Source organism: Anopheles arabiensis, chromosome 2 (genome assembly GCF_016920715.1).
Source record: "Anopheles arabiensis isolate DONGOLA chromosome 2, AaraD3, whole genome shotgun sequence".
Lineage (NCBI taxonomy): Eukaryota > Metazoa > Arthropoda > Insecta > Diptera > Culicidae > Anopheles > Anopheles arabiensis.
Genome location: NC_053517.1, coordinates 99,880,107 through 99,899,835, shown reverse-complemented (window position 1 = coordinate 99,899,835; position 19,729 = coordinate 99,880,107). Strand labels below are relative to the sequence as shown.

The window sequence follows — 19,729 nt, the reverse complement described above, 5'->3', positions numbered from 1 at the left end:
TCTCTTAGTTTTTTTTTCTACAGTCAGCCGAAAAAGTCTTTGTTATGTAAACGTTATCACTTTCATTGGGTATACCTCAACTGAGTCAAATCTGAGAATTAGTAACAGAGATCTAAAATAACTACTCCAAACAATACTTTTGTTTCAAAAAGCCAATATCCAATTTGTTTTGAATTAACTACAAGCAATACACATGAGTTTCCAATAAATAAAAGGTCAATTCTCCATTTAACTTTGGAGTGGATTCCATGTGTTCAAACCAACACTGCACACGTTTTTTTTTTGCTTGTTCAGGATGATAAATTATTAAACCTTGTTAAACGTTATACCCACACAAAGTTTGACGCCTCTCAGTCTACAGCCGTATGCACCGACCGGCAGCGATGTAGTAATTTAATACTGTCAAATTTTTTTACTCGTTGTCCCCCCCTAAAACATGTTTTAACCCCCATTACCAATCCGTTTGAAATTGTGCAAAATTTATCGCTCCAAACGGCACAAGGGGGCAACATTCTATCCAACGAGAGAGTTTTCCACTGCGCCCGGCAGCATCTCGTCTAAGCGCGCGTGTACCGTTCAATTACTATAAATTGAATTCATCTTTTACCGATGTCGTCGTATCGTGCACCCCTCGTGCCTTCTCCCCCATTTGCCAGGAGCGTTTTTGCACGCGATATTATCCGCGCTGGTTGCTTTTACCCCATCGCCTCGGCTACACCCTGTTTTCCTCTTGTGAAGCATAGCAGCCTCAGGAACGGATGTAGCTGCAGAAAAAAAGCAAACTTTTCATCGTCCCTACAATCTGGTCGGCTAGACTGGTACATTTTTTGTTGTTGTTGTTGTATGTGGCGCTGCTGTTGATGTTGTTGCTTTCCCCGTGCCTGTGTCTGCGCCAACCATCAACGGGCTGGGCAGACGGGTGCCCGAGATTGAGCTGTGAGTGGCGTGGAATATGATCAATTTAACGTTATCGATCGTTATTGGATCGGCTGATGGCTGTGTATTTGTGTGTATGAGGCGTGAAGCGAAAAAGGATTCTCTCCCGTACAAGGCTGTTGCTAGCTGCTTGTTGCTCGACCCGGCTGCCCCATGCGCTGCGCGTATGTTCGTGCTTAGGATATCGTGTATGCATGTACGATTTTTCGCTTAGCAATGATAGCGTCAGTAATCTGCTGGCGGATGGCGTTGCGAACAGCACCACACGCAAATTGACCGAAATCTGCGGGCTGCGGAGCATGTCGTCGCGCTGACAATTTGTTTTTGGCTGGAAAAATTGGGAAAGTAGTTTAATTTTTTCCCCATTTTTTTTTGTTCATTTTCAGTTTTTGATACTGATACCCGAGTGTGTGGAGTGTGTTTCCAGCGTTGTTCTGTTTTGCATGTTGTGCGAATAATAAACGCCCACAAATGCACACCTTTTTCGTGGAAATAAAATTTGCAAACACATATTTTCATCTGGTTTAGTTAGTGGGAAGGTGTGGCTTTGGTTTGAAGTGTGCTCGAATGTAGTGCAACGGGTGGGTTTTTTGTTTTTTTGAAAATATGTTGGAAAAACGATACGCTACAGTAAGTTTGTGGAATTGTAATGCAGTTTTTCGAGCGTAAGCAATGCGCTCTGGTTGCATTTTAATGGGAAAATATGTACTTTTTTGTTGTTTTATTAGGTTTCAATACCGTACACATCTCGTTTTGAACAATTTTTCTAGAAAACCGCTCACCTTCTCTTACCGGTTTGTAGAGTAATGCTCATGCTTGAATTAGCTACATATTTCTGAAAAGCATTTGCCGAATTATGCTCCGGAAACTACGCCACAAATGAATGCATCTCCAAGCATAGGAGCTTGTCCTTTGTTTTGCCTTTCAGCACAAGCTTTTATGATGGGACTCGGGTTAAGAATTTCTTGTGCGCTCCGGATAATGGGCAATGTAACAAGATTTATCGCTTCTAAAGCTTTACATGTACGTCTCTCTCTGTCTGTGTGTGTGAGCCACCAAATTATCATTAAGTTGTGCAGAAATTTGCTTCCCTAGCTTCATCGCACTCAAGTAATCGCTTGCTCGCCAAAAAAGGGCAATTCAATATGGGGGGAAAAAGGACGAAAAAGCTCTTGCAGCTGCCCTATTCTTCTCAACGTTCTCTCCTGCAGACGGTTTGCGATAGAACGCTAAAGTTATTGTTGCTCAAGTGGTTCACATCCTGTGTGTGTGTGTATGAAACAGGGCGAGAAACAAGAGCTCCACATTTCAGCCCCCGGTGGCAAACGGCCAAAAAGTCAAACTGTGCTTCTTAAGAAACTCCACGTTGCTTAAGAATGGTCCTTCTCGCGCGAGAAAGGATACTCTGTTCACACGCGCACGTAGCAGTGCCAGAGCATGGTGGCACCATGGGGTTGTGGTTTTCCAATAAATTAAAAACTGCACCTCGGTATGTTTTCGGTAAGCGCGAAACAATACGTCGTGATCTTGGCGGGGGAAAAAGCAAGACAAAAAAAACAACGTCGCAATCGTCGTTGCACTGCCGCGGTGGAGCGGTTGATTTGTGCGCTGCCGCAGCTTGGGCAGCTGCTGGATTCAGTCGATTAGGGAAGGAGCTGAGAATCCCTACCCAGACGCTGCATAAATTGAATACGCGGAAATGCTCACCCCCTTTTTGGCACACTTGGGATGCGGCGGAGCGCGCGCGCGCGGCTAGTGTAAGGATAAATGGGCGTCTCATCTCGGGACTGCCGGGCGCCTTGCCCATGGGAAGCAACCGTTAAAACACACACATAGAAACATACAGGACCTGTATAAACGGTGAGCTAAAACACTATCGGCCCAGTCACAAGAAGAGGAACATGGGAAGGACTATCTTGTCCGCGGGGCTGAAGTCAGAGAAAAAGTCCGACAATTCTCGCCCAATCAGCCGCGCGCAAATCTTCGATTGGATATTGGAAAGGGGTACCGAGGACGAGCAAAGGTACAGGCTCGCAAAGTCAGCTGGTGGCTGCTGCTGCTGCGGGAAGCCGGAAAAATCAAATAAATAAATTTTCACTTCATTCCCCCGTTTCATGCCCGGTCGCTTCCGGGATGGCTCAAACGGCTCGATTGGCTTTGATTCGCGAATTGGAAGTGATGTTGTGCGGGCACTTTTTTGGCACCACCGAGGTCGTACACCTCGCACCCATGTGTATCTTGTACGGGGGTTTCCGCATTCGTGTGGCATAATAAAAAATACACATACACACACACATATAACCGGAAAAAAGGCACTCCAAAAAAACCACACGCACGAGAAAAAGGATTGCCTCTTCGCGTAACGTCATTTCCGTTCTCACTTTTCGGGCGCTCGCTTTGATTTCGTCCTGCGTCAAACCGTGCCGTGCCTGTGGAGACACATCGTCAACAGTAGTCGGCACAACAGGATTTGAGAGACCAAAGGAAAAAAGAAAAAAAAACAACGCCCAAACACCTTCCTCAACACGTCCTTCCCGGGGGTTTAATGGTTCTCACTACTTCCCATTGCCACGGTCTGCTAACAGGTTCATGTCAATTGCTTCGATTGCCTTCTTGGGGGGGTAATAATAATATTTATGCAACATATTTTTGCCGGCTGGATTGTAATATTATGCTTCATTAAGTTTTATGCCAGCGTGTGCTGGTGCTGCTGTTCTGCACAACGCATCTCACCCCTGCCCTGATGGAACCGTTCGCAATTGCTTTGATGACAGAATGGGAGATGAGAATTGGTTCGCAAAAGCCTCCATTTTGAGGTGGTTGGAGTTGTGTGTGTTCTGTTGAAAAACGTACTCGAAACACCCTGGCAACCCTTGCTGTTATGGGTGTCATTCGCTGAGTTCTTATGCCAGTGAAGCGTAATTCTGTAAATGGGACAAATGTATGCGTGTGTGTGTGTGTGTTTGACACGTGAAAATTCTCGCGACACGCTCGCATGATGATTATTCGCAAACACCATCAGTTGGAATATCAAATTGTTGTACAATGTGTGCTGCAAGTAAAAAAAAAGAAACCCAAAACCATCTCGGAAAACCCCAAGAAGTCAACCAACGAAGTGGGTGCAGGTTTTATGACTCATTTGTGGGTGGTGATGGTGGTGGTGGGTGGTTGAGGGCCGATCGAAAGAGGGAGTGGTGAGAAAAACACAGCTTTTACTCACGCACCATTGACACTGCTTGACTATCTCTGCACACAGAGAGACAGAGAGAGAGAGAGAGGTGCAGCCAGCCGGAAGAATCGCTTTGTTTGTGGGAAAAGGGGGAAACATTTAAACATCTAAGCGAGTTTTAACAAGGGCAATGAATTCGACTGAGCGATTAAATTATCCCATGAAAAGGGTAATTGATAGAGAGATAAAAACTGTATTGCTACTATTTGCTTGCGCTAAGTAAATATTTGTAATTAAATTACGATAATGATTCGATAGTGCAGGGGGCGTTTGTGATTGTCGCGTTGAAGGTAATTGAACATAATTGAAAAAAAAAGGTTAACATTCACAATAATTATGGGTTTAGAGGGAAGCGAGCGAGTAATATTGCTTTTGGGAATAAGCTTAAAGTAACATAATTAATTACACTAGCATTTTGTCCCAGCTTCAACATTTTTTGTGACATAATGCTAGGTGAAAATTCTCCCGCAGAAATCACTCAACATTTTACCTCCAGCGCTTGTGCTCTGTGTGTTGCCCTCTGAGTCTGACTTACTCTTCCAATAAAGACCTCAAGCCTTCGGTGCATTCGGGTGGAATAATTATACGGCAAACATTATTTGGCCGAGTAGAAATTCAATAAATCAATTCACCGGGGCGGTGTGGCAGATGCGAAGAATTCTCCCAAAAAGAGAGGAAAAAAACGAACCCAAAGCAAACACAAACACTGGAACAGTGTTGTGTGTGCATAGTGGGCTTGTGTGAAACACCCAAAGCCCGGGCTCCGAGAATGTGCAAATAATTATAAATATTCAATTAGCGTTTTGGGGAGAAGAGGTTTGCGTCGTTTCGAAGCGCTTGGAATGCTTTTAGGGACGAGGATTTGTAAATGAGCCGTAGCCTTTCGCCAAACCCAAAGAGAATGATTTTGGATAATTTATATATGCTACGATTTGAATGATTTTTGTTCCGAAAGCAAATATACCGCCCCTAAGTTCGCTGCTGTGGAAATGAAAATGTCAAAAATACAGTCTGAATGTGGTACTGTCTTACGCATGGTCGATATCAGTCCACTAGCAGCGGCGTGTCCCGATCGTCTGCTCTGATCGACTTTTCGGGCTCTCTAAATGATTGTGATGCGTTCGTTTAATTTCTTTTTATTCTGTACGAGAATCGGTTATTCTACGGTGGCCAATTCACCTCATCCAGCGTAGGTGCGTTCATTAGCCCTTTTTGTCGATTAGCCGGTAGATGCAAGATCTTACGGAATGGTTCATTTTGTCGTACCGATCGTTGTAATGGCAGCTATTTAGCACTGGCAGATGGCTTTCTGTGGGTTTGGGATGGGATTTTCGGCGATTCAAAGTGGGCCCTACATTACCACGTGCTGATGGTTCATGGCAGACGCGCAGAGGCCTATTGGTTGAGTGCACGTTTACCATAACTGGACGGCTGGACGATGAACGACTGGATAGAGTGTTACGTGCAATTATGTAGCGTAAGAGCTTGAAGAGATAGATGCCCGAGCTAAAGATGTCCGAAAAAACGAGCTGCCTCTTCATTTCGGGCCGTAAGCCCTAAAATGGGACCACAAGCGATGTCACTGTCCTGTGCAGATCTGGTCTGGTTACGTCAATCAAATGGAGCGCAGGCCCCGGGCACCATTCGGAGTGTGCATCAGCTTGTGCAAGCCGGTAATGGATGGCCTGCCGAAATTGGGAATCTCGCCTCGCGAAGGGTCAACACCACGGTGGGGTGGATGACTCTTTTAAAGGGAACGCGTTTTGAGCGCGTCAATTTACATACGGCAGGTACAACGGTTGGTATAATTTGCGTGCGGCAAACATCACAGCTCACCGTGGAGTTTTCATTTGCATGAAACAATTAAAGTGCGTCTGGTATGCCGTGTGTGGGGGTTTTTGGCGTGAGCTTTTGCTCAATATATGTGCGGAGTTCGATCGTTCAAATAATTATGCATAACCGCTGTGTGAGATCAAACGGGTTGAGCAATGGAACGTTCTGCCTCTAGCTTCCGGGGTGATGTGTGAAATTAACGCTATAAAATAATTATTTAGTTTTATTGAAATACAGTCCTTGATTTCGTCGGAATTTGCTTTCATTATAAACGTAACCAAACCGTTAAAGTTTGAAATTCAAGATGAGTGTCTGAGCCTGATTTTGGATTGTTTTGAATACATTTAATTTAATACAAAACTCTATCAGTGTATGACGTTCCTGTGTGTTAGAAGCAACACAAATCTTCTCAGTCTCATTTCTGATACAAATAGCTGTATTTTCAGATATTGAATTCGTTACATCATTGTTGTGACCTCGCTATTTCCGAGTCTGCATGCCGTGTCGAACCAAAATAAACATCAATGTATTGTAGGAAGCATCAGTGTGTGCCTTTCCCGACTGTTGGGCGTGCTGTTGGGGTGACAATTTCATTTTGATAGTAGCAGCATCCTGCACCCATTACATCAATGTAAACCCCGTGGAATGCATTGAGTACCAGGAAGGGGAGGGAAGGGAGTGGTAAAAAGTCCGGGACTTACCTTGGCTAATTGAATTACCACTCAGCCCACTGGCGGCGGACAGGGAGGACGGTTCCTGTAGTCGATCCTCCATTTCGCGCAACCGCGACGTCAAGCTCTGGGTGTGCAGGAACAGGAACAGCGTGCACGAGATTGCAATCAGTGCAACGAATTCGGCGTATCTGTGACGGGGGAAGAAGCAAAAACAGGGGGTTGAAGATGAGTAACGCTATAAATTGAGACGAATTCAGTTTAGCTGCGGTATATTATCATCATCATCATCATCATCATCATCGTCAAGAGCGGGAGCGCGTTACGGTGTGTGTTCCGAATCCCATGCGTCCCGGTGTAAGTGTCAGCTGTGCACAGGACGGTGTGGGAATGGGATGTACCTGGACGTCTCCAGCAGACCGTACGCTAATGACAATAATGGGATGGAAAAACTAATAATCCTTCTCGCGTACCGTTTCTGACAGTATGATGTACATTCGGTTTCACACACACACACACACAAACAAGCGCCATGTACGCCCACTCATCCTGTCAGTCAGTCAGGTTGAAGTGTTATTTGAGCGCTGTCAGTAGAGCATGCTCTGATACCTTTCGCAGGTCGGAAAAAGTGGAGCCCGTGGTTTAAATCTAATGCACGATGTGCTGTGGGTGAGTGGGAACGCGACAGGGGGTTGGGGCAATTTTCTGATTAAATGAAATGTGTCGATGGATTACAGGCGCTTGGCTCATTGACGGTGCTCGGTTGACTGAGCCCGTGAGCTCCAATTTGCCAAGGGATTCTAGATTGAATTTGCCCAGGCTCGGAAGCAAAAGGGGGCCACTTGTCGCTGTGCGGTCGAATTGATGTGCCGGGCCGTTTGATGCTGCCGTTTGATGCGATTTCGCATTTAATTGGCACAAATCGGAGTCATAATTTTGCGCTGCAGTGACCTGTTTGGCTGTGTACTGTATGAAAAGGCATTAAGCTTGGGGGAAAGTACATGATAGTTGGCACTAAAAGAGCAGAATTATCGCCTAAAACGACATTTTTGGGGAAAAAAATTTATAATAATTGCAATAAAAGGATTAGATACAGTAAATTTTGAAGAATAGCTGAAGAATAAATAATGAAAAAAAGGATAATCAAAATTTAAGAAAACACACAACAATGTGAAATATGATTGTGTCTTTTTTAACAAACTAATAGACTGTATTTTGACTAACCGTATCTTGGGGATGATAAGGTTAGATCTTGTTGTTGCTTCGGAAGTATTACGCCCAAGACTTTGTTACCGCCACTTTGGGGAATTTATTGCCTAAGAAGCACATTTTCGCAACCCACTGAACTACGAAATTGCAAGAACCCATTTACCAAACAAATTTGAATGTACAATCTCCTTTTCTACCTAAAACGCTTCAAAGGAACTTTCGAAGCATGTTCTCGATCCAGGTTAAGGACCATCTTTAGATTCTCTTAACCTTCTCCATCAATACTCCGCTCTCCTTGTAGTCGATTTGCAAACACTTTGCAAACGGGGAACGCTTGCCACTCTCAATTCGCTTTTTTCCAATCATTCTGAACCCGAAAGTCGAAATTCCGAAAGTCACACGATCGAAAACTGCCCCAACCAGCTGACATTTACTATTCGCGCGCGCACGTTAATTTCAAAGCAGCACCAACTAATTTGTACTCCTACAATGTTAACCAGCTGGCGTGTAACTAGCGATTGGGGACGATTAGCTAATGATGATGTTCCCGCATCCGCTTTGGCGGTATGGGTTTACTGTTTTTTTTCTTTGTTCGTTCCTTTGTGTGTTTTTACCCTTTTTCCACCATCTAACAAACCATCTTTCGTTGGGCCTTACTTTCAAGCCATAAATCGTCCCGCGAGTGCCGCGTGTGTTTGGAAGCGTGCGATCACATCGGAGACATAAAACAACGGTTCGCTTTTATGTGACTCGTCTCAAAAAGTTTGCACTTCTTTTCTGTCACCCTGGTCTGGCGTCGTTGCTTTCACTTTCCCGGCTGCTGTTCCGCTGCTCCCTGCGAAGGTTGCAAACGCTCGACCCCGGAGCGTTATCTTTTCGGCTCGATGTGTTTCGTTTTGTACCTTTTTTTTCAAGGCTCAAGGTTTTGTGCCATCATTTCCATTTGCGGGCGACACAACCAAACCGCCGGGGTCTGGCGTAACAGCATTCCCTCGTCTTAGAAGTCAAGCATGAGGTGGTCCCTTTCGAATTGGTCGTATTTAAAACGACCGTTGGATTATGTCAAGGTTGTCCCAGTTAGTGGGACTTCTGCTATTCTCCCTTCCCTTTCCATTTCCTGCGAAGCGCGAATTCGCTCCCAACGGTGTTGCAGCGCTCGAGCACAAGGGTATGCATCTTCAGTTCGTTAGAAGTGGCGTGTTGCACAATTGTGTGCCCTTGTGGTGCTTTTTTGCTTTTCTTCTTTGCCGGTACTTGTGGGTTATTCTCGATTTTCCCGCGGGGGTTGGGAAAAAGCTTCGAACGGACCAGCTACACCGACTGGCAGAACGGAGGCACGGACCACGTTGGCAGACGTTCCCAGGGCAGCGTGGAACAGAAAAGAGCTGAAGAGGTGTCCAACACACCGATGCGATCTATTAGTGGTGACGACTTTGCGATTGTTTAGTGCATGTAAAGCTGGTGCATGAGACTGAACTTGATTCGGTGCATCGGTTTGATGCCGAGTTGGTCAATGGGAGGAATGTGGATGAAATTCCTGATTGAATTCCTGAAGCATTCGTTTAAAGCAAGTGGAGTTGAGTTTGAATTCAATGTTGCACAGACGGCGAGGGTGTGAACATTGTGGCTCACACTGGAGCCGGTAATGAATGCCAATAGTTAGTGCGAGCTTCATGAGAAAGGTTTTTAACTTTCGGAACTTCGGGGCTGCGTTGGGCTAAAGTTGGAGATTTTATTGCCAATTGCAAGGATTGGAGATGAAATTGCTGGAATGCAGCTCAGAGATTGGAGGGATAGCAATCTTGGGATGAGATGGGCTACATTCATCAGATTTCGCTCTCACCACTCTATTGATTATTCAAGTTAGAGACCTAATAGACATTCCAGAAACTACAAAATAGATACAATTGCAGCTTGATTGTTAGTGGAAACGATTGGTGTATGCATGGTACAGCTAACTGCCTACTTTTTTCTTGAAATCTCTGATTTTCATTCCTATTTTGAGTGCTTGTTCAGGTACCAGAGCTACTGCTAATTGCCCAATTCATGTTACGATTACTGTCTTTGACATTGCTCTTGTGCTTGTTTCATTGTCTTTTTGTCTCATTTTAATTTAGTTTATTGCTCAGCACTCAACCTTCCGGAGATAATAAAGACCTTGCTATCCAACTCAGTTTCACTATCTTCATATTGGTTTAGGATCTAGCCGTGATTCACACCAACTGAAAGAGCTTTCGTGAGTTTGCAATTTCGATTTTCGTTCCAAGTTCATTGGTTATTCCCATGGTTAAATCAAATCTATCTGTGTGATGAGTTATATCATCCAGTTTTAATGATACTCATACCAAATGTATGGAGATTATTTGTTGGCACTGCTACGCAGTAACGCATTATAACGCAGTACAAGTAACTGGACGAGACGAGTGGTGAAATGTAATACGGTTGGGGAGATGCAAAAACGTATCCTACATGATTCACAACAAATTTGGAAAATAACTTAACCCTTTTGAATGCATTCAATTAATTTGAAAGTATAGTGGAGGAAAGATATGTACGAAAAATGTAAATTAAAACGCGAACTGAAATGTGATCCAAACTGTAATTATTTATGTGCAAATGTATTAATATAGGTTCAACATTTCGGAGATGCTTGGCAACCATCTGGCTGTTTGTTTTCTGTAAATTTCAACTACATCATCGCTTGTTCATCGCTCTTTAATTAATCGACCAATTAAAACGCATTCCACTGTTCTGTAGCAATTCTTTGCATCGCTATTTCGCTACAACCACAACGCGGTTTAATTTCACCCATTATCCCCATTAGCAGCTTTAATGGGAGGGCTCCAATTGTCGTTGCCGGCCGGGCGACATGTTGCAGTGCTGACCGCGCAAAAGTTACTACCACTGATTCTTATCGCAATTTGGTTACACTTTTCCACTTTGCAACCGTCAGCCAACAGGGAAGGCGGATGTTTGCAGAGCCGACAGACAAAGGGAAGCTACTTTTGCCACCCACCCTCCCACGGTTGCCAGGCTCTAATCTGATCGGAACCGATCGGTAAGCATAAATAATTCCGGCCGCGATTGTGTACTACATGACAGGGTCGTGAAGCTTGCATCAGATCGGTCCGAAGTGCGGCTCGTGCCGGGTTTGGTTCAGCTTAGCTTTGGTGGAGGGGATGAAGCGTACGTACGGGGCCAGTCGAGGCAGATGCACAACGTGCTTAATTTCTGCACAACCCCGTACCCAGCTGGTGGTTTTGTGTGTACCCAGCACAAATAGGGCTGTAATTTGCCATTACCGTTAAACGGGTAGGCCGCGTCGGAGTGATGCTACAATCCGAATCGGAAACATCTACAAGCTGCTTGTGTGTGCTGTAGCTTGTGCAAACGGGGGTGGAGAACGGGATGGACAGGGGCTTGTAGTTTTTCTTTACGAGCATTGTTGCTTGTTGCTCCGTGTGGAGTGTGGCGATGGGTAAGCTTGCCGGGTCACACCGAGTACAGACCCGTTACACTCGTGTGGGAGAGAATGGCGAAGCATTACAACTCAATCCGCTGTACGTTGGTCTTCGGTGCAATGCCGACTATGCTGTCCAGCTGATGTTGCCGGTACTGTTGGGTGGATTGGCATTTGCTTAGACACAGATCCGGCGTTTTTTTTTCGTGCAATTTTCCTGATTTGTGTACGACTGTTTTGCTTTGGGTAATTGATAAAGTCACAAAGCTGAATCATGCTCGCTAGATCTATGTAAAATCAACTTCTTTGCTTAGGAGAAGTTGTGCTGGAAGTTGGACGATGCGTAGTCGAAAACGGAAGAGCAGGAATGTTTTGTGGAAAGCAGCACAGGAAGCAGCAATGGTAACGTCGCTCGTTTCCTCACGAACCAGGGCGAAAACGGTTATTATGAAGCGGCAAAGTTGTGCCCGAAGTGAGAAAGCATGGCAGAAGAAAAAAAATAAAAATAAACTAAACTCCTGCTGCTCCCTGCAGAGAGTTTTTGTTTCGTTTCGTTTTGAAATTGTGCAAAGTACTTGTAGTACGCTTGTTGTACTTTGGCCCTATTATCGTGCTGCTGATGTTCTTTAGTAGGTGGAAGAATTTGGAAGACGAGCGAGCTTGTATACTGCAGTAGCAGCAGGAAAAAGTTGTTTCTTTTCCTTTAATTATTTTTAAGCGGCTTTGTGCGATGGAAAAATTACGCTCAAGTCAGCCGGAACGGCAAACTCGTATTGATGGACTTTGCTGTAGTTTGCTATTGACTTCTTGCACTTGGGTGGGGTGAACCGAAACAATGGGTGCCGGTACTTATCGTCTCCGTTGAAATGCAGAAGAAAAAAGATGGTTCAAAGTACATATGATCGACGGGAGGCTTTTTGTCCGTTTGGCAAGAGCATTTTCGGAGACTAACGAGCCGCTCTGGGAATTGGTGTGATGTTTTATTTTCCTCTTTATTGATGAAATAGTAATGAACTTTTAGAACTCTAGCATCATGGGTAATAATTTCGTAAGAAAAAAGCATTTACTTTCTAATAATAAAGACAGATTTGCTGTTTGTACCGCTGCATCATTATTTAAAATTTCCATTAAACTTATTAATAATGGTCCTTCGAACCGGATGAAGCAGTAACATGTCGCACAGAAGCATAAAAACCCTTGAAAGGTATCCCATTTTGTGAGCCACATTGCTAATAGAATTACTACAGCCCCATGATCCGCGTCGAGCGAGCTCGAGAGGCAAAAAACAGCTGCCAAGCTGAGTGAATATGTGTGTCACAGGTGTAATAATTAGAGTGGCAGAGTGGAAAGCTGGTCGTACGAAACCATACCTTGAATGATCCTTATCCCACTTCGGGACATCTTCAGGCAGTTTCATTCCATTTTCGGAGTCGGAAAACTACTGCCACACTACCAACTAACTCCCAAGTATGTGTGTGTGTGTGTGTGTACATCTCTCCTTTTCTGCAAGTGAGCTGATGTCTCGGGGGGCATTCAGCGTCACACATCTCGGAGCAGAACACTGCGGAGCAGAAAACCGGGTGCGTCAGAATACCCGCGAGGCGACAGGTTCGGGCACCAGGTGACACTGGCAAGCGCACGGTAAGGTGCCGAACAATAGCGGATTATGACAGTTGCAACCCGGTGGCGGTGTGTGTGTGTCTGGTTCGCTGCAGAGTCATAATTTTAATGAACTCTGAACTTGGCACCGCCCGGATTGCGGGATTGGGGTTCGTGCTGGTGCTAGTCACCGGGCCAGGTGAGACGTTGAGTTGAGAAGTTCTTGTACCGTCCGATGCAGCAAAAAAACGAAAGAGGAGTAGTTGTTCATCCACTTGTCCACTCCTTTCCTGCGTTTTCCCATCGCACTGCAGTGTCGCCGGTACATCCCTTTAGGGAGAGAGAGAGAGAGATTCCGCGCGAGAAGCGCTGCAATTGCTGCCGTGAAATGTGTGTGTTCCCCATGCCCGTTTCACTCTCGACTGGAAAACCGTTGGCAGTGGCGTGTACCACGGCCCGAAATGTGGAAGCAGTTGAGCTGCTCTGCACGCACCCGACGCGAAACCTTTTTGCTGCCGCTGGTTCTTCTGGTGACGCCCGAGGCACTTTTCACGCGTGAGGTGCCAGCGAGCCCCAGCGTGTGTTGTGGATTATGAAAAACTCGCCGTATGAGTTGCAAAATGAGCACAAGCATGTGTGTGTGTGTGTGCGTGAAGCTGTGTTAATCCGACTTGATTCGTTGGCACATTCGTTTGTCCTCTTTGTCCGGACAACTGGGGAAGATTGTTTTCCATGAAAGCGCTTCCGTTTTTCGCTTTGATGGCGTTGGTTGTCCCTACGCTTGACCGTAATTCCACTCCTCTTGCTCTTGGTTTAACATGCTTCCGCTCGGCGGGATGGCTGAGTCTTGTAAGTTGTTAAGTAATTTTGCACTGAATGTAGCTTTTTGCTGTTGTAGTTCTAATACCCTTCTTGCTAGTAAGCAATCTAGCTGTCATAAAAGTGTATCATTTAATAACCGCTGAAATTACTCTAATTAAAACTACCCTCAAAAGTCACCATTGTGACGCAATAGCGCCAAGGCGTTTCCCCCCTGTCTCTGGCCTTGAGACGGGTTTGGTCTAGCTGCCGAAAGGGTTAGTCTTGGACAAAATTCCGACGCACTTTTTCTCACCCTTGGTAAAAGTTGTCTGCGGCTTCACTGGCTTCAATACCTTCAAAGCTTGTAAAAGCCCTTTTTCCTATCGCTCTGCATCCGCCGAACCGAAATTGTTTTACTTTGTGCAACCCGTCTACGAGCGCTACAATGAGGGTGGTGTGGGGTAATGAAATGATATTGCACAGCGTTGGACGACCCACCTGCTGATGGGTGGGGTTGGGGAATTTTCTCACCCGGTTTGTGGTGTGCCGGTTGTAATTGTTTTGGTGTGGTTAACATTTTTCAACCAACAGAAGGCTATGCAGCGTGTTGGAAAACGATGCAGAGGACCAAACAAAGTTTAAGATTAGTGTCTGAAGGTTGCGAACTCGATGGGAGGGAAACGGTCGACACAATGAAGACAAACCATAAACCGATTAATAAGCAGGTGCGTTGGGAATTGAGTTCAGTGTCATAATTTAGAATTATATTTCGATTTCAATGTTTGATGTTTGATTTCATGCTACTTGCTTGTTGTTGCGTTCAAGTACGTTTGGTTCATCGTTTGATTCCTAGCAAAATATCGAATTTCCATAGATATAGCATGCATACCTGTTATGAAAAGCGACAGCGATGGTTAAAATAGAGAAAGTTATTTTACTGTTTCTTAAAGCATCTTCACGGTACAGTACAGTGCTGGAGAAGTCATGGATTGCAGTATTAAGGCAACAATTAACAAGGAGCTCGCTGTGTTGGTTCTTCTACAATGACAGCATATCTTTCTCTTTATGACTAGCTTTTCGTTTGCCTTTCTGTTAGAAAAAGCTCGTTATAGCCCCTTTTTATTGCAAGAAATGGCTAATCTGAGCTGCAAACAACAAAGCAGAGCAACGCTGAAACAGAAGAACACTCTTTGGCTACACCATTTTCAGCACAACAAAGGGAGCAGCGGCAATGAAACTTCCGCGTCGCTATTTTTAAAAAAGAAGTACATAGATCCCGCTGGGCACAAGGGCTCGAAGAAACCGAGTCAGTTAATCGACACAGCTTTAGCATCACGGCAATGGCTAATAGGAAATCCTACGCCACGCTGTCCCTGCAATCATTATCGAGGGACGCCCACAGCGCTTTTTCCCACGTCGAATCGAATGCTTCTCCTCTCTGGCTAACGCAACTTCCTGCAAGATAATTCTGACGTTCGTTACGAGTAGCATGATCGTCCTGAGCATTCACCAACGAGAAGAAAAAAAAACCCTCCACCTGACCTTATGCCTTCAATTCACAACATCAGAATACCTCGGAACTCCCCTAAAATCAGCCCTGAAACCGACACCAATTGACACCGCGGCAGTAAAGATCCAGCCTCAGCTGGGCCGGTCTAGCCGGTGTCATCAGTGCGTCCCTGTCTCCGGCTAGTCCAATTAAACTTTGAAATTGTGTTGTTTAATTTCATTATCTTGATTTAAAATCAAGCAGCAAAGTTTGGGGCCCCGCGATTTGGGGCTGCGAAGCGTGCTGTTTATTCTTCCACGAGCACTGGGTGACCGTGGCAGCCAGCCGTTGGGTGTGGAGCGTCGAAGTCGCTGCCTTGCTGCTTTTCTGCTGGGAGTTTTTCCGCCTGTCGGTTGCGCTATTGTCACACCCACACACCGCGTTCCAGGCGAAGACGCTCGGGCCCGGGATAAGTAGGTTTTCAGTTTCGGAAACAGTTTTCTCACTTTTCGTCATGCCAGATTGTTGTGATTGTGTGCGATTGCGGCATTGCCCTGCGTCCTTCCGTCTGTTGGCAATGGGGGAGTTGAAGAGGGGGTGTGGGGTGGACGATGGTGTAGGGAACCTTGAGATATAATCTGCATCTTTGCGCGATGGAGTGTTGCGTTGGCGCAAACGGACGTCCCACTATCGTGCGCACCATCTTGCGCTCCATTTTCTGGTCGCGTGCGCCTCCCACCCGGTCCTGGCGCTATCTGTGGGACGTCCTGTTTCTTGAACTCCCACTCCCCTTTCTCTGATGCACAATCTGTCCCAGCACCGGATGACAGATTTTAATGAGTTTGGCTTTGCTGAATGAGGAAAACATTCGTTTGTCGTGGCATTGTCCTGGCGGTTTTGCTAGAACTTTTGCTTCCACCTGAAGCTTCCTTCACGGTCCTTTGTGTCGGCGAGCGGAGAGTTCTTCGCGTGCTTCGCCTTTCGCAAGCGTATTCAGGTCAACAGGCGGGCTGCGGGCTTCGAAGAAACACGAGGCACAAAGGTACACGGCTGTGGTGGTGCTGGAAGGTGATAAATTTGCACCCACTGAATCGGTTCGCGCCGTGATTGTGTGTGCTCGTCTGTAGCCTAACGTAACGAGCGCTCAGCCAGCCCGAGAAGTATGATGAAAGATGCTTCCTAATGCCTCACGATCGACTGAATCATTCTGCAAAGATGCGCAAAAGATAGCTGTGCAAACGTTAGCTCCCAGTGCGCTGCTCATCCCGCCGGGGTTCACACGGAGGGAAGCGCCTAGACGGGAATCAACTTTGCACAACCCCTTCCCCTTCTGTCATGGTTTTCGGATGACGGGTTGCGTACAGATTTCTTCGCCCTGCTTCATCTCGCCCCCCGTGTTCCTGCGTTTGTCCTGATTCGCGCGGATGGGTTTGGTTTTTGTTAATTTGAAGTTTTCTCCTGCGAGTGCGAGGAGAAAGCAAAAGGAGTCGTGGTCTGTTCCACGAAAGATGCTGTCAGAGCGCGAATTTTCGCCCGCGCTTCGCATCGCACCGGGCTCCACTATTGTTCCGGCTGTAGGGAGTACGCTCACAGTTTCGTGCAGTTTCTGGGCGTCTTCATTGCGTCGGGCGCCAGTGTGCGCAAACACGCCGCAATAAAGAATGGCCGCTCGGTTTCAATCGTCCCCGGGCCGGTGTGACAAAAGGATCCGGCAGTGCAGCAAGAGCAGATGCAAGAGCGAAGCGAACTGCCATGGATGCAAATTTCACACTCCAACCCCGGGTTGGTGGCTGCATCCACTTTTGGTAGTTTTGGCACCCACTGTTGGCGGGGTATGTCAGCGAAAAGTTTTCGTGGATTGGGTGGTGCAGTGACGATGGTGTGGCTCGAGGAGTAGCATCAGTTATCGGTTATTACATTGCAGGAAGAAATGGTTTATCAGGGCAAAAAGTTAGATTAGGGCAAGTTTGGTCGGTGCTGCTGCTGCTGCGATCGTTTTGCAAAAACACAGTTTGGCACAGTTTTCCGTGGGGGGATGAAGGAGGGAAAGGGTTGCGGTATATAATGGTGACCTTTATGAGGATGCCGGCCGGCACGAAAGCCTTAATTTGTAATGCAGCACCAAACCACGGTGCAGCGCACGTGAGCGCGCTTGCACGTGAAAGTTTTGGTCGACAAGAGCATTAGATATGTTTTCTGGGATGGAAGTTTGCGGTTGATATGATTCGGATTGTGCAGAGCGTGCGATGATGATTGGGGTAGATTTGCAAGCAGACAGTGGAGATGCTAATTTCAATGAAAGAGCTTCTAAGCGTTAGATTGGTGTTACTCTCATTCACTGCAGTATCGTACAAGACATTGTGACTTAGATGTTAGTGAGCTATCCGCTTATTGCTACCCATTGCTCATAGTTCCAAAACTGTCATTCATCAGACTTTATCGTTTTTGATGGTATGTTGGAGAAGCCAACGCAAAGCAAACGATTTTTCGAAACTTTGCTCTGTTCCACACACAATGTTCTAATAAAACGATCCCTTTGCTTTTCTCAGAATTTGTATCAGCTGGGCGGCAAATCAAATCGTACGGCCAGCGTTCTGCTTCGCGGTTCTAGGATCTTCGCAATGCAGACTACAAATCGAAGGAAACGAAACTTTTCCTTTCACTTTTTGCTATAGAAAAATGAAAGCCCTTGCAGCGGAAAAGCACGGAAAGCCCGTAACCGAAACCGGATCGAATTAGGGCAGCCCCGTAGCCGAACGTATTTCCTTCCCGTTAGACAGCAGGTGTGTGTGTCAGCGGTGGCGCAGCGAACCGTTAATCAATCAACCTTCGCTCCGCCACTTTGAGCCTTTGGGAATGTGTTACAGAAACTGCACACCCACCCCGGGGAGGTGTAAGTTTTTCCTTCCTCCTTCCTCGACCAGCGTACCCCCATCAAGGCGTACAGTGAAAATGGTTGCGATTATTGTTATTAGTTTGATTAGGCCCCCGGGCTCGTGCTCGTGTGCTGTAACACATCCTGCAGGAAGCGAGTGAAAGTTAGCGCTTGCGTTCTGCAGCACTGGCCCATTTGCCCAGCCCGCATCGGCAGCAGTTGCGGCCCTTGCGAAACTGTCAATTAGATTAGCGTGCGCGCTCGTACGATCGTACGCGTGTAAGGAAATGGCAACACGGCAAGCCAGAAAAAACACTCCCGGCGCGTGATGGAAACTAAAAGTTGACCCGTTTTTGTGTTTTTTTTGCTGTTGTCCGTCGTGCCATTAGGCCGCTGGGCCCTGCAGAGTACTAGTGCACGATTTCTTGTCAAACCACTGTGTTACTATCGATCGGAGCAAAGACAAGAGACCGGGGGCGAGCCGCCGCCAGGGCGTAATCGTCTCGGTTACCGAAGTCGTCCAGTTAAAGTTGCTCTCCTTGCTTCCCTGCCCTTTCTCAAGAACTGGTTTACTTTCCTCGCTCGGTGGTTCTTTGAGCGGTGGCACCACCGTGACGTGTAATGCATCGCGGCGGCGAAAGTGGAACCGCAGGCGGTGGGTACGCGTACATTCTCCCCGTTTGGTTGCGTTTCGCAGGATAACTGGGTCAGCTGAGATCGCTTTTCGGTCCCCGGGTCCCGGTCTTGATTCGCAAAACGAGGGCTGGCTCGATCGCGGCTACAGCAACAGCAGGGAAAAACACATTCAAATCAGATCTGTACCATTGCCCTTAAGTGCTCCACTTCCTCCCCTCAGCACTGCAGCTCAGCTGCAGCCGCAAACTCTGTGACACATTATCTCATGGAAATGGTCGTTTCAGGCTGTTTCCAGCGCGTGGTAGGCGCGCGTTAGCGACCGAGGATGATTATTTAGCGAATAACCGTATCGCGAATGAATGCACCTAATTGAGTTTTATTGAGACGACCGCGATCGTGCGCAGGACTGGGACTGGGACCCGCTGCTATGGCACGATGTCCCGAATCGGCAATTTGTGTGCGTATGCGAGAACGGCTAAATTTCATTTGCCGATTCGTGGCCACCTGCAATGGCGTCGGACATTGATTGTGTGCCAAGCTTATGCGACCCTGACGGAGCATAATAATCATTTCGCTTAAGTGATGCAATTGTGCGGTGCATTCTGGAGCAGAAAGTAAAACAAAAATGGAACGAGCCTCTCCAACCACACGTCCCTTCCAAAAAACAAAACCGGTACCCCTTTCAGTGAAGGTCGACGTGGAGTCGTCGGTGCCAAAAATCGCCCGGTAGCTTTCGCTCTCGTTTCGCATTATCGAGATTCGTCCACTTTGCCGGACGTGTTCGCCTGGATTGCGTGATGGACGTGGACGGCGTGGTTGCCATTTCACACCAATACCCCCTTTTATTCTCCTTTCTTCGTTTATCGAGCCCTCCGATAGGAAACTGGTTGCATTTCGCAGGTGCGAACAGCTGGCGAGAACTGCGTCCGTAGCGGGCTGCATCTGTTCGCACGTCCCGTTTGGTGCTGAGCCGGCGAAAAAGGGATTTTCG

The 19,729-nt window shown here is 46.6% G+C and overlaps 1 protein-coding gene across 1 annotated transcript in view; it reads right to left on the bottom strand.

The window, feature by feature from the left end:
- LOC120896292 (heparan sulfate 2-O-sulfotransferase pipe) overlaps positions 1-19,729 on the bottom strand; it is a 121,772-nt gene that overhangs the window by 40,013 nt on the left and 62,030 nt on the right. Inside the window, exon 2 of the mRNA XM_040300297.1 lies at positions 6,700-6,860. Within this exon, the coding sequence (XP_040156231.1) occupies positions 6,700-6,860 (161 nt within the window). The remainder of the gene's footprint in view (positions 1-6,699; positions 6,861-19,729) is intronic.